At 59.1% G+C, this 11,846-nt stretch overlaps 1 protein-coding gene across 2 annotated transcripts; it reads right to left on the reverse strand.

Moving 5' to 3' along the window:
- Positions 1–549: 549 nt before the first annotated feature.
- Positions 550–11,328, reverse strand: TMEM92 (transmembrane protein 92). Of its 2 annotated transcripts, none has more exons than XM_011289189.3 (6): positions 6,689–11,328; positions 6,086–6,375; positions 2,592–2,617; positions 1,704–1,778; positions 1,374–1,569; positions 550–1,146 (listed from the first exon to the last, which is right to left on the reverse strand). In XM_011289189.3, exons 2-6 carry the CDS (start codon positions 6,167–6,169, stop codon positions 1,039–1,041), a joined length of 489 nt encoding a protein of 162 aa, XP_011287491.1. In that variant the 5' UTR covers positions 6,170–6,375; positions 6,689–11,328; the 3' UTR covers positions 550–1,038. The 2 variants fall into 2 exon arrangements, with proteins under 2 accessions (XP_011287491.1, XP_003996747.1); XM_003996698.4 differs by having other exon boundaries at positions 6,101–6,375; positions 6,689–11,325.
- Between the last annotated feature and the right edge of the window lie 518 nt (positions 11,329–11,846).

The raw sequence follows: 11,846 nt of genomic DNA on the forward strand, positions 1-11,846 counted from the left end.
CTCTTGAGCCGAGGTGGTGATTGCTTCTTTCCTCTTAGGGGTTAACCCTGCAGACGAGCTCAAGTGGGAGCACCTGGGAACCACACGGGGCTGGAAGAGAAGGGGGAACCTACCCTTTCAGTCTCCTCTTTCCAGGAGATTCCAGGGTGGGGCAGATCGAGATCTCCAGAGGCCCTGCCCCACACCCCTCTCCTTTGCCCCCTCCCCACCCCCACGGCGAGAAAGGCAGGGAGCTGAGCATCACATCTCCTGAGGAGAGCAGTGGGAGGACGGGGATGGGGAAGAAAAGAACAGTTACTCCCACGTGGTCCCCAACTTCCTGTCCTCCTTAGCACCCTGAGACCTGGGTGCTGGGTCAGAGCATCTCCAAAGATCCTTTACCAGAGGGTGGTTCACAGATGTTCTGTCCACCCTGGCTCATCATCAATACATCAATGGTGGGATTTGGGGGTGTGGGGACCACCCCCCACCATCCCCCCCTCCCCACCCCTGCAGTGTCTGGGCTCACTCCCCAGTCACCACCCCACACAGCCAGAGGCAGACTCTCAGTGACGATCAGCTCAGATTTAGTGAGTACACGTTCGGGGGCAATGGGGTCTTCCCTATTCAGGTAGACCCGGGGGTGGCTCAGAGCCCACGCAGTCCAATCGCGCACGAAACAGGAGTGCCCTCTATAATATCTCGGAGCTGGCTGCCCAGCCAGGATTTGTATACCCCCCGGAAATGGGGTTCTCTCCGCTCCTCCGAGTGGCCCATTCTATTGTCAGGCACCTCCAAGCGTTGACATGTTCCTCCTGGCAGCCTCTCACTTGGGATAGGGTTGGGGAGGTGGCCGCTGACACTTCTGACCGGCACTCAGGACAGCAGAGGCGGCTGGTGGTGGAGCGGGAAAAGCAATAAGTTAAAACCAAGAACAGCAAGAGACATGGCAGGACGGATGGGGGCATCACGGGGGTCCCAAGAGTCTCTGGCTTGATCCAGGAAGCACTGGGGAGGAGGCTGCCGATGATGATGTCGTAGCTCCAGGCAGGAGGTGGCTCAGAAGGCTGGGTTGTCGATGCCCCTGGGCATCCCCGAATATTCTTCAGGCCTGACGCTGTAGGGAGGGGGCGGCTCCATGGGGGGCAGGACGGGCTTCAGAATAATCTGCAGGGGAAAGAGGGAACACAGAGTCTTCTCAGGGCCTGGCAGCGGCCGGCACCCGCCAAGTGCCGGCCGTGCGTGTTTGCCAGGGGGAGGGGGGACCCAACGGTGGCTGCAGGGCCCTCTCTAGGTCCAGAGGCCTGGGGTAAGGAGGGCCTCCCTGTAACCTGGACAATAGGGAGGTATGGCCGGCCGAGGAACCGAGCAAGGAGTGGGGCAGAGACACCTACCTCGCTGTAGGGGGGTGGGGGCTCAGAGGTGGACGTCCTGACCCTCTCTGGGGGGGCGATGGAGGGCGGCTCCGGGGGCCCCTGGTGATCCGCTGGGGGGTCCTGCTCCTGTTCTCTGCAGCTGCGACAGAACCGCTTAGCGAGACAGCAGATGCACAGGAGGGGGAGGATGATGAGGAAGGTGATGACGAAGATCCTAGGGCGAGGAACCATCAACATCTCCCTGAGTGTCTGGGCTGTCCCGGACCCCCCTCCCCCGCCCCCCGCCACCGTGGGCAGGAAGGCCAGTCGCCCTGAGGACTGCGCCCGAGGAGCTGGCCCTGGGCTCACCTCAGGGGACTGGAGAAGAGCTCATACTCCTGGCAGCAGCTGTCACCACAGCATTTGAATCCTCTGGGGCAGGTGCTGGGGGAGCAAAGAGACGCTGCTGGTCCCAAGGTGGCAGGAAGATCCCGGCCTCCCTAGAACTCACCCATTTCTTGGGGCCCAAGCCACGCCCTAGCAGCGGGGCCCAGCGGGAGGACACCTGGCGCCGGGACCCAGGATCTGGCTTCTAGGCTCATCTCACTACTTGGGCCAAGTTCCGCTCCTTTCTGGGTCTCACTTTTCCTCATCCATAAAGTGGGTATAATGAATGTTCTGTCAACATCACTGAGCAGGGGTGGGGGAGCACGTGGCAGTGGGTGCCAGGGCACTCTAAGGAGATGTGGCGCCTGTCCCTGAGCTAACTCGAGGAGCCCTTGCCGGTGCCCATGGACTGCGAGGTGGGAAGGACGGGGTGTTCCCGGAACCCCCAGGGCTGAGTTGATGGAAACATTCATCTGCTCAGGGACCACCCCCTCCTCATTGTGCTCAGGCTTTTTGGCATTTATATATTAAAGTTGGCACAGATGGTTTGCCCGCCCCACCCAGGGTGATGGGGCGGGGGGGAGCCCTCAGAGAAGAGACAGCAGAGAGAGGGGTGGGGATTAGGCTTTAGACCCGCCCACAGGCAGAAGCTGCTTGGCTGGAGAAGGAGGGCGGGGCGGGGGTGGGATGGGAAGCGCATTGGTGGGGGTGGGGGGGAGTGGGAAATGCGTTCAGGCTAGAAGGGCAGTGGGTGAGGATGATGGATGAGATGCTTTTCTGTCCCCCCCCCCCACCCATGAAGGCAGACAGGGCAGGATTTGGGGTGTCTCTTCCTCAGACAGGAAGGTACAGCCCAAAGCCCAGACTTACAAGAAGAGACCACATTTGGCTGCAGCCTGTGGAAGAAAAGAGGCAGAGGTTAGGGGCCGTGAACTGGGGAGCTCATCTCTACCCACCCGCTGCCCAGGTGCAGAGGCTGCCGCAGGTTCGCAGCGGGTCAGCCCCTTCCTGCTCTCCCCCTCGCTCCAGGTCTAGGGCTGGAGCCCCAGCTGACACCTGCGGCCCCAGCCCTCCTTTCTCTCCTCACCACACCCCCACAACACCTCCACTCACGCCCAGGTCTGTCGGCTGGCGCCTTCCCGCCACCCCTCCGATCTATCTCCTTTCCATGTGACCACGGCAGTCCAGGGCACCAGCAACTCTCCTCCGCACCCCCCCCTTCCCCGAATCACTCCCCACACTGCAGGCAGGTTCGTATCCAGCAAATCCGATCGCCCCAAACCTTCCTGGACGCTCCCTTCAGTGGCTCCCTGTGCCCGGGCCCCCAGCGATCAGCTGCTGCCCCCTTGCCCTCCTGCCCACACATCCACAACCACTGGGAGTCCCCTGCACACGCCTGGCTGTTTGACACTTGCGGGTAAAGGCAGACCACCTTCCTCATGCCTTCATGATCTGCAGTCACCTTTCAGATCCCTGCCTGGCAGGGGGTGGAGGGAAGGAGGAGGAGGGGGGGGGCTTCCTCGGTCTTTGAAGCCACCCAGATCCTCCCCTGTGGGCTGGGTTTCTCTCCGTTTCTCTTCTGCACCAGAACTATACCCATCCAGGCTCTAGTTTCAGAATGTAACCGGATTAATAGCAATTATGTGTATAAGCCCTGCCTGGAGCATTCTTTCCCCCAGGTATCCTAGCTCCAGCACCCCCTTTCTGCCCCTCTTACTTAAAAATTAGGGGCACCTGGGTGGCTCAGTCGGTTAAGTGCCCGACTTTGGCTCAGGTCAGATCTCATGGTTCGTGAGCTCGAGCCCCGCGTCGGGCTCTGTGCTGACAGCTCGGAGCCTGGATCCTGCTTCGGATTTTGTGTCTCCCTCTCTCTCTGTCCCTTCCCTGCTTACACTCTGTCTCTCTCTCTCTCTCTCTCTCTCAAAAAAAAAAATGAATAAACATTAAAAAATAAAATAGGGGCGCCTGGGTGGCGCAGTCGGTTAAGCGTCCGACTTCAGCCAGGTCACGATCTCGCGGTCCGTGGGTTCGAGCCCCGCGTCAGGCTCTGGGCTGATGGCTCGGAGCCTGGAGCCTGTTTCTGATTCTGTGTCTCCCTCTCTCTCTGCCCCTCCCCCGTTCATGCTCTGTCTCTCTCTGTCCCAAAAATAAATAAAAAACGTGGAAAAAAAAATTAAAAAAAAAAATAAATAAAATAAAATAAAAAATAAATAAATAAAAATTACATCCACTCCCCCAAGGTACTCCTTTCCCCTCACCGAACTTAAGTTTTCTCTCACAGTTCTTACCCACATCCAACATACTACACAGTTCCTTTTAGCCTGTTCATTGTCTGGTCAGAAGAATGTAAACTCCAGGAGGGCAGGGATTTTTGTCTGTCATCACTGTTGAAGAACCCAACAGCCACAATATTGGCAGAATGAACAAAAGAGCCTTCTCAGATGACCTGGTTTCCTTTCCTCCTGGTTGTTCCTCAACTTGGGGGGGGGGTGGTGGTGAGAGATGGCGGGGGTGTGTGTGGGGGGGATTCGGGGTGGGAAAACTTCTTAGCGGAGGAGAGGTTATCTGTCACTCTACCCTAGCCTCTGGGGACAAACGGCCACAACACGAGCATAAGAAGCCAGCTTTGGCCAGACTACCGTGTCTTTGTACCTTTACTCGAAATAATTCAATCACATCTCAGTTGGTAACAACAGTAAAGCCAAGAAGACCAGTGACAACCAATGACTATTGGGCTGATTCCCCTTTTCTGGGCTCAGCCGCAGGCCAGGCGGAAGCCTCCCCCCCCCAAACCTTGCCCCCTGGGGACTGGAGCTGGAATCATGAATGAATACTCCCCCACCCCCACTCCCCTACCCGCCTCGCTCGGCAATGTCTGGCCCAGAGAGGGTGAGATCTTCACAGCACACAGGGGCAACGGCAGAGCTGGGGACAGACCAAGGGGGTCCAGGCACTCGGTGGGACCCTCTTGCCCCTCAGATCCCAGACCCCACTTTCCTGGGGGCTTTTCTGGCTCCCAACAAAGAAGGACAGAACACAAAAAGGTTCAATCAAGAGTTGCTGTTGCGGAGGGCAGATCTCCCAGATTCTCTCCCCCCCCCCCCCCTTTAACCTGGGGCAGGTCTTGTCTGGGGTGACTCAATCTGAGTTTTTTTCGAGCATCACTGTGGTTGTAAAGAACCTCAGCTTCTGTACACGTGCAGCGTGGATATTATCAGCACCTGCCCCCTGGGGCTGCTGGGAGAAATCAAGAGGATGCTCAGCTTAGTGTTGGTACAAAGGGCTTGCCTAGACTAGGCGGAGAAGGAGCTCGAAGGCTTCGGGGGCAGAGCCAGGAGAGTCTGCAGAGTTGTGTGAATGTGCCCTGTTCTGGGGAGGGGGCCTGGGATGTCCTGGCATTCTCTCTCTCTCTTTTTTTTTTTTCTTAACGTTTATTTATTTTTGAGAGAGATAGAGCCCCAGCAGGGGAAGGGCAGAAAGAGGGAGACACAGAATCCCAAGCCGGCTCCAGGCTCTGAGCTGTCAGCACAGAGCCCTACGCGGGGGCTCGAACCCAGGATGCGGGGCTGGATCATGCCCCAAACAGAAGTCGGACGCCCAACGGACTGAGCCACGCAGGCACCCCTGTCGCAGGCATTCGTAAACAGAAGTGAGAAATCCCTGTTTTAGACCCATGTCAGTTGCCACGATAGTCTGCCATCCCAGGAATGGACAGATTTCCCGCATCATTTTCAGAGCTCAACGGAGGAATGGGAGGAAGGAGGGGGTGCTTAATCCCTGCCTCAGGCTCAGAATCACTGATTTCAGAGGTCAACGCAGCCTTGGGTCAGGCAACCAGCTCAAGTCCTGCACAGACTAGAATCCTACCCGCGGCTCCTAGAAGGGGTGGAAGGAGCCTTCTCTCCCCTAAGGCACAGGCAGAGACACAGTCCCAGAGAGGGCCAGAGCTTCTCCCAAGGTCACCCAGCAGTAGAGGAACAAGACAGTCAGGGAGACGGGCTGGCCGGGCGTCCAGACCTCAGTCCCGGCTAGTGCCCGCTTTCGGACTAGCGGGAGGAAGCGGGAAGGATGAGCCCAGGCTAATATGAGGGTCAAAGTCCCCACTCACAGACAGGCGCTAGGTGTCAGATGGTGGTGGGCGGGGTCCAGGGCCCTCTACACGGTCCCCCCACAGGCGAAGGAACCCAGGCTTTCTCAGGGCCTTCCTCCGCTGCCCCCACCTCCACCTCCCAGGCAAAAAGAGAAAGGAAGTTGCTAACTGTGTACGGTCACCAGGGAATCCTGACAAAGGAAGGTGGTGACGGCGCTCCAGAAGTAGGCCCCTGACCCACAAAGTTCAGGGCCCTGGACGTTCTATAGCTTACCTCCCAAGCGCTCACCTGTTGGGGGCCAGCCAGCAGGCTGAGCAGCAAGGTGGGTACGAGGCCTGGGACCCAGGTGTCGGACATCCTGGCGTGGGGGCCACAGAGCTTCCGTGTGTGTAGGGGGAGGAGGGGAGAGGCGGGGCCACGACCTCTCCCACGTCTCTCCACCTATGGGGCCCCGCCTCGGGCGGGGGAGGAGCTTAGGCACCCGCGAAGGGCCGGTCGTGGGACAGGGCGGGCGGGGGAGGGGAAGAAATCTGGGTTGGGTTTTAGGAGGTAGAAGAGGTTAACTGGAAAAAAAAAAAAAAAATTGTGGGGTCAGTGCTAGACTGCAGAGCCACTCCTTGCCAATCCTCGCTCCTCCACCCCTAAGTGAGCCCGGGCTTGAGAGGGACAGTGCTGCGCCTGGCCCGGGGCCGGGATGGGGGGATGGGGGGGGGTGGGCGGCGGGGCGGGGGAGGATGCCGGCGAAGCGACCCGCCCGCTGTAAGTCCCTTTCCACCTGGGTTTGCGGGGGGCAGTGGTTGCGGGAGAGGGAGGAGGAGGCTCGGGAGTGGATTGAGGGCATTGTATGGGGTGGGGTGGGGGGTGGGGATGTGTCACCTTCATTTTTGGCCAAGAAGGAGGGAGAGGCGGCCTGGTTGATTTCAGGAGCACAGCGCTAGTACACTCGCGTCCCCCGGCGTCCCCTGCAATCCTGGGAGGATGTGGGGACACACTTCCTCCATTTGACTTGGGGGAAATTAAGGCCCAGGGTTAAGAGCCGCGGCCGCTGGGGCCAAGCGGAAGCCAGGCGAGCAGGGGCGCGGCGAAGCAGGCCCATCCGGATTCCTTGGAAAGACCCCGCGGAGGCTGTCCCGGCTGAGAGCGCCGGATTCCGACCCTCGGCGGCCGCGCCCCAGCCCTCCAGGCGCCCTGTGCTTCCGGGCTCCGGCCGGCAGGTGGCAGCATCGCCCAACGCGGGATTCCCACGGAGCCCCACAGCGCGCGGCGGGGACCTGGGGCCGGGTCTCCCCGAGGGAGACAGCTGGCTAGCGGGCGGGAGGCGGGGACGCCTCGATGGGCGTTGGGCGCAGGGTGAGAGCCAGACACCCAAAGGCGGATGAGACTTGGGGACACCGTGCAGGAGTTGGAGAGATGGAGCCCGCCCCCTGGGGAGAGGGCGAAGGGCAGATGATGGGTGGGTGCTGCTCCCGGCCCGGGGAGACGCGGAGGGCTCCCGGAGAAGCTCGGTTCCCGAGTGCTTAGGCGTCTCCTGTTGGGTCTCAAGTGGGACTTTGCCACTGCAAACTATCCCCAACTTAGTAGGGACGGACAGACTTCCTTCTCGGGCTGTCCTTTCCTTTTCTCTCACCGCTTTCTCTTTATCTCTGGCTCCCATCTCTGTCTTTAACCTCTCCTTGTGGCTCCCCATCTCTCTCTCTCTCTCTCTCTCTCTCTCTCTCTCTGTCTCTCTCTCTGTCCTTCTGTTTGTTTCTGCCCATCACTGTCTCCACGCGGTTTGTCTACATTTCCGCTTGTTTTCCCATCTCTGTGCTCCTCTGTTTGTTAATCACCGCTTGTCTCTTTTGGAGTCTGTTTCTCTGTGTGTGTGTTTCTGTTTCTTTTGTCTCTGATTTGGTCCTGTGTCTCCCTGACTGCGTTTCTCACTCACTCTCCTGGACTCTCTCTGTCCCTCCTTCCCTGTCTCTGTTTCTCATTATCTCTTGGCCCCTTTTTGCCTCTAAGGACAGAACCTTCCAGTCTCCTGATCCTGGTGGAATTAGGGTCTGGCCCCAGAAAATGCCCTCTATTTCCAGTTCCTGGTGATTCTGAACTTGGAGAAGGTCCTGGGCAGGGGCACCTCTTCTCTCCTACCCATGCAGTTGGCTCTGGCCCCAGCTAGCCCCTCTAACAAGTCCAGGGAATGCTGGAACCTTCTCCCAGCAGCACCCCTACTGCTGCCTCCTTAGTGGGGTTGTTGCTCACTTGGGCTTCCCTCCTGCCCCCGCCCTTGCCCTATCGCACCAACACACCTGGCCTAGGGTGTCTCACTGGGTCCCCTGCCACTCTGCCCAGGCTTGGAGGACCTACAGAGTCGTGGCCTTTAGGGGAGAGAAAGATGGGTGAGCTTAAGGGAGGAGGGCATCCTGGTGGGGTTGGGGGGGGGCGGAGAATGGCAGGGCTGAGAAGGGGACAGAAGACTTGGAGGGGTAGACGTGAGAGGCTGTGAGGACTGACTAGGTGAAGGGGCCAGGCAGGCACCAGTGCCCTGGGGAGGGGCAGGAGGAGGGCAGGAGGCTGGCGTGGCTCCCCTCTGGCTCTCTGGCATCCACCTGACACAGATCTAGGGTTGCCAGACAAAATACAGGATGCCCAGTGAAATTTGAGTTTCGGACAAACTGAGTAATTTCTTTAGTACGAATATACTAAATATTCCTATGCAATATCTGGAACATACTTATGCCAAAATCTGTTTGTCGCTTCTCTGAAATTCAAATGTAACTAGATGTCCCGCATTTTTATTTGCCAAACCTGGCAACCCTACCCATCTTGCTAAAATGTCATAGGGACAGACATCTGAGAATGGCTACTCCACCCACCCCCTGCCCCACATCTCCCCAGTGGGAAAGTGAGGCTCATGAGGCGGGGTCCCGAGGGCATCTGGCACCTGCCCCTTGGGTACGCATTTTTTTTTTCATGACACCAAACTGCCTTTCTGCGTGCCTTCCTGCGGTTGGGGACAGGGCAAGGGACCTGGAGGCGGGTGGTCCCAGCTCAGTCAGGCCAAGAACACCAAGCCCTGATGTCAACATCCATCATGGCTCCCAAGGGCCCCAGCATTCTTGGTGGGTGAGGTCGGGTGGTGGTGGGGGCGCAATGGGGCCCCAGCCTGAGCAGACAGGGGGCTTTCTTGTCTAGAGGCGGGACCGTCCGGCGCAAGGACAACATCTGTTCAACACTTAATCTGGCAATGGGGGGGGGGGTGGGGAGCGTGTACATGCGTGCACGTGTATGCTCAGGCACGCAGGGCCAGGAGGGCAGGGAGGCCCGGAGACCTCAGGCAGTCTGTGGGTCCCCTAGATTCCAGGCCAAATTCCATCTGGGGTTTCCCAAGAGCGGCCGAGTCGAAATGTCTTCATACTCGCTAGCTGCCTCCCCGGCCCATTCACCAAAGAACGAGCTGATTGTCCACATCCTACAAACGCCCAGCTGCAAGGGTCTTGGAGGTCAGCTGGTCCACCGGCTCCCTTCTCACGGAAGCCAACCGGAGCCCCGCGGGCCGGGAAGGCCAAGCCACACGGGATGTTGGGGCTGAGTCAGGACCAGAACCAGGCAGGTCTCGAGACCCCACACCCAGAGGCAGCCCCCGAGCAAGAAGCTGCCCGGGGGCCCGCTTCTCCGGATGAACTCCTGACAGGGGGGGTGGTTGGGGTGGGAAGGCTTGCCCAGCCCCGGGTGAGAGGGAAGAGCCTGGCTGAGTTCTGATCGTCTCAGCCCCTCCCCTGTCCTGTGATGGCCACGGACACCCATAATGGCTTATGGCATTGGGCTGGGATCCTTCTTTTCAAAGCCTGCAGAACATTCTGTTCTAGCCCAGCTCTGCCGGCAGGGACAGACAGTATTATGCTGCGTCGGTAAGTCTGCCACTGCCGTGTGCCGTGTGATCCTCGTCAAGAAGCTTCTAACCTTCTCTTTGCCTCTGTGAACCCTGTGGAGGGGTGTGGGGGTGGCAGACAGGGCCTCCTTCGTCACATGGGGTCACCGTGAGGATGATGTAAACCGCTCGCTGTCAGCATACCGTGATGGTAAATAAATGTTAGCTTAATCATAACGAGCAATAAATGTTTAACTCCCGGCAGAGCAAAGGGGCCCCAAACTCCTTCTCTCCATTTCCCCTGGAGGCAGAGTGAGGTACCAAGGAACGAAGGGTCTTGCTCCTCTCTGAGAACCTCTCTCGGTCCCCTCTGGATGGGCCACCAAAGTCCAGCTACGGTCCCCCGCAGAACACCCGGCTCCTAGCCCCCTCTGCTGCTGGTCAAGTGAGTCTGGGCCAAGGAAGAGAGCGCGGGGCCCGTGACCTACCTCAGAGAGAGACCTAGAGAGTCTCCTGGAGACTCACAGGGGACTGGTTGCGGCCAGTTCTCCACCTAGAAACACCTGTTCCCAGACCCCCTCCCTGGAACCTCACAGATTCTCACCCATTTTTCAAGGCTCAGCTCAAATACGACCTCCTCCTGTAAGTCTCCCAGGACTTGGATCTTACCAGCCAGGCCTTTTCTCTGAGCCTCTCTGCTGGCCCCTGGCCATTCTCCCTAGAAGATGTGTATACATGTTCTAATGTTCCCACCAGGCCGTGGGGGCTGGCCCAGTTCTGATTCATCTTTCATTTCCCCATGGTGCTTTGTTCCAAGTAAACACTGGTGCTGTTGTCACTGAACTGAAGCTGGTTGGGGGCCTCCCAGGGTCAGGGGCCAGATTTCTCTAAAGGGATAGGGAATGAAGTCCCCAAACCCTTGGTAGGGGGCTCTCATTTGGGGGGGGCGGGGGCGGGGGGGGGGGTCCTGTCCCAGGCTGCCTGGCTTCTCATCTTCAGTGGCTGCGTGTTTTCGGGAATCCACTTCTGCTTCCCGCCCCCCGTCCCACCAAGTGTCCACATACCCTCTTAAGTGGGTAAGACAGCTCCCTAGGGATCAAGCAACTCCCACAGGGTGTGCTGCAAGGAGGGCCTGGCTCGCTGCCCACCTTCCAGGAGGAGGCAGGACGCACGTTGGGTCGCCAACAGGAATGCTTGGCCATGGAACCAGGATCTGAGCCTCCTTCCCAGCATTCCTTTGGAAACTGAAGTCCAGCCGTCCCTCACGCGCCCAGGGTGGGGAGATGACTTCTAGAGTTGACCCCGCGTCTGAGCCACCAAGCTGGGGGCCAGGCGGGTGGAGGGAGGCGTGCCACCTGACAATTAACGGTGCAGGGAGCTTATTATCCTAATGAGCGGCTTGAGGAGCTCCACTAACACTCACCTGCCCGGAGGCTTAGCAGAGACAAAAACGGCATTTGGGAGCCATTATCCTTCCAAAGTGTAGGTTTCCGGGGCACAGCCAGGGTTGGGTGGAGAGAGAAACACCTCCAAGTGGTGGGGTGGAGTCAGGGTGAAGGTTGAGCTAGTGAGCTGTGGCTGTCTGGGGTGCAGACTGAGCAGAGCCACCAAGCCCCAGGTGGGAGGGGACGAGGCAAGACCAGGGTGAAGGTCGTAAGACCCCCCCCCCCCAGCTCTGGTCCCCTCCCTCTAGGGCTCCTTCTCCCCAGGGCTTCCCTGCCCCTCCCCTTCCCGGCACCCCACTGCCACCCACACTCTGTGTTGACTGTTTTCCACGGGACCCTGCCGCCAGAGAGAAGCGAGGGGTTGGGGATCCCCTCCCATCTCCCACTTTCTAACTCTGCCCTGGTTGGCCGGTTGAAAGAGGGCTCTCCTGCACCCGGCTCTGGCTGCCTCTGTCTCAGATCCAGATGTTGCCAGTCATTGTAGGCAGACTTCAGAACTTCCCAGTCCCAAAGAAGCCGGGAGTTCTGGGTGGCCGGTGGAGGGGGGTGGGGGGCCGGGAGAGAGGAACTGCTCCGGCGGGCTGGCCGCATGGAGGGGGGGGGCCTCTAATGGGTCTGGGGGCTTCGACTACAGCGGGGGGAGAAGGCACAGCCTGAGACATCCCTGAAGCGAATCGCTTCTTTGGGACGTGGGGTCAGGCAAAGAATGAGGGAGAGCGGAGGGGCGGGAGAAGTGAGG

Source organism: Felis catus, chromosome E1 (genome assembly GCF_018350175.1).
Source record: "Felis catus isolate Fca126 chromosome E1, F.catus_Fca126_mat1.0, whole genome shotgun sequence".
NCBI lineage: Eukaryota > Metazoa > Chordata > Mammalia > Carnivora > Felidae > Felis > Felis catus.

What these genes read in the sequence shown, in the direction of transcription:
- TMEM92 (XM_011289189.3), bottom strand. Translation starts at nt 6,169, where the DNA reads ATGTCCGACACCTGGGTCCCAGGCCTCGTACCCACCTTGCTGCTCAGC. An exon ending in CTCTTCTCCAGTCCCCTGAG is followed by an intron (nt 1,570 to 1,703) that starts GTGAGCCCAGGG and finishes TCCTCGCCCTAG; the next exon opens with GATCTTCGTCATCACCTTCC. An exon ending in CCCCACCCCCCTACAGCGAG is followed by an intron (nt 1,147 to 1,373) that starts GTAGGTGTCTCT and finishes TTTCCCCTGCAG; the next exon opens with ATTATTCTGAAGCCCGTCCT.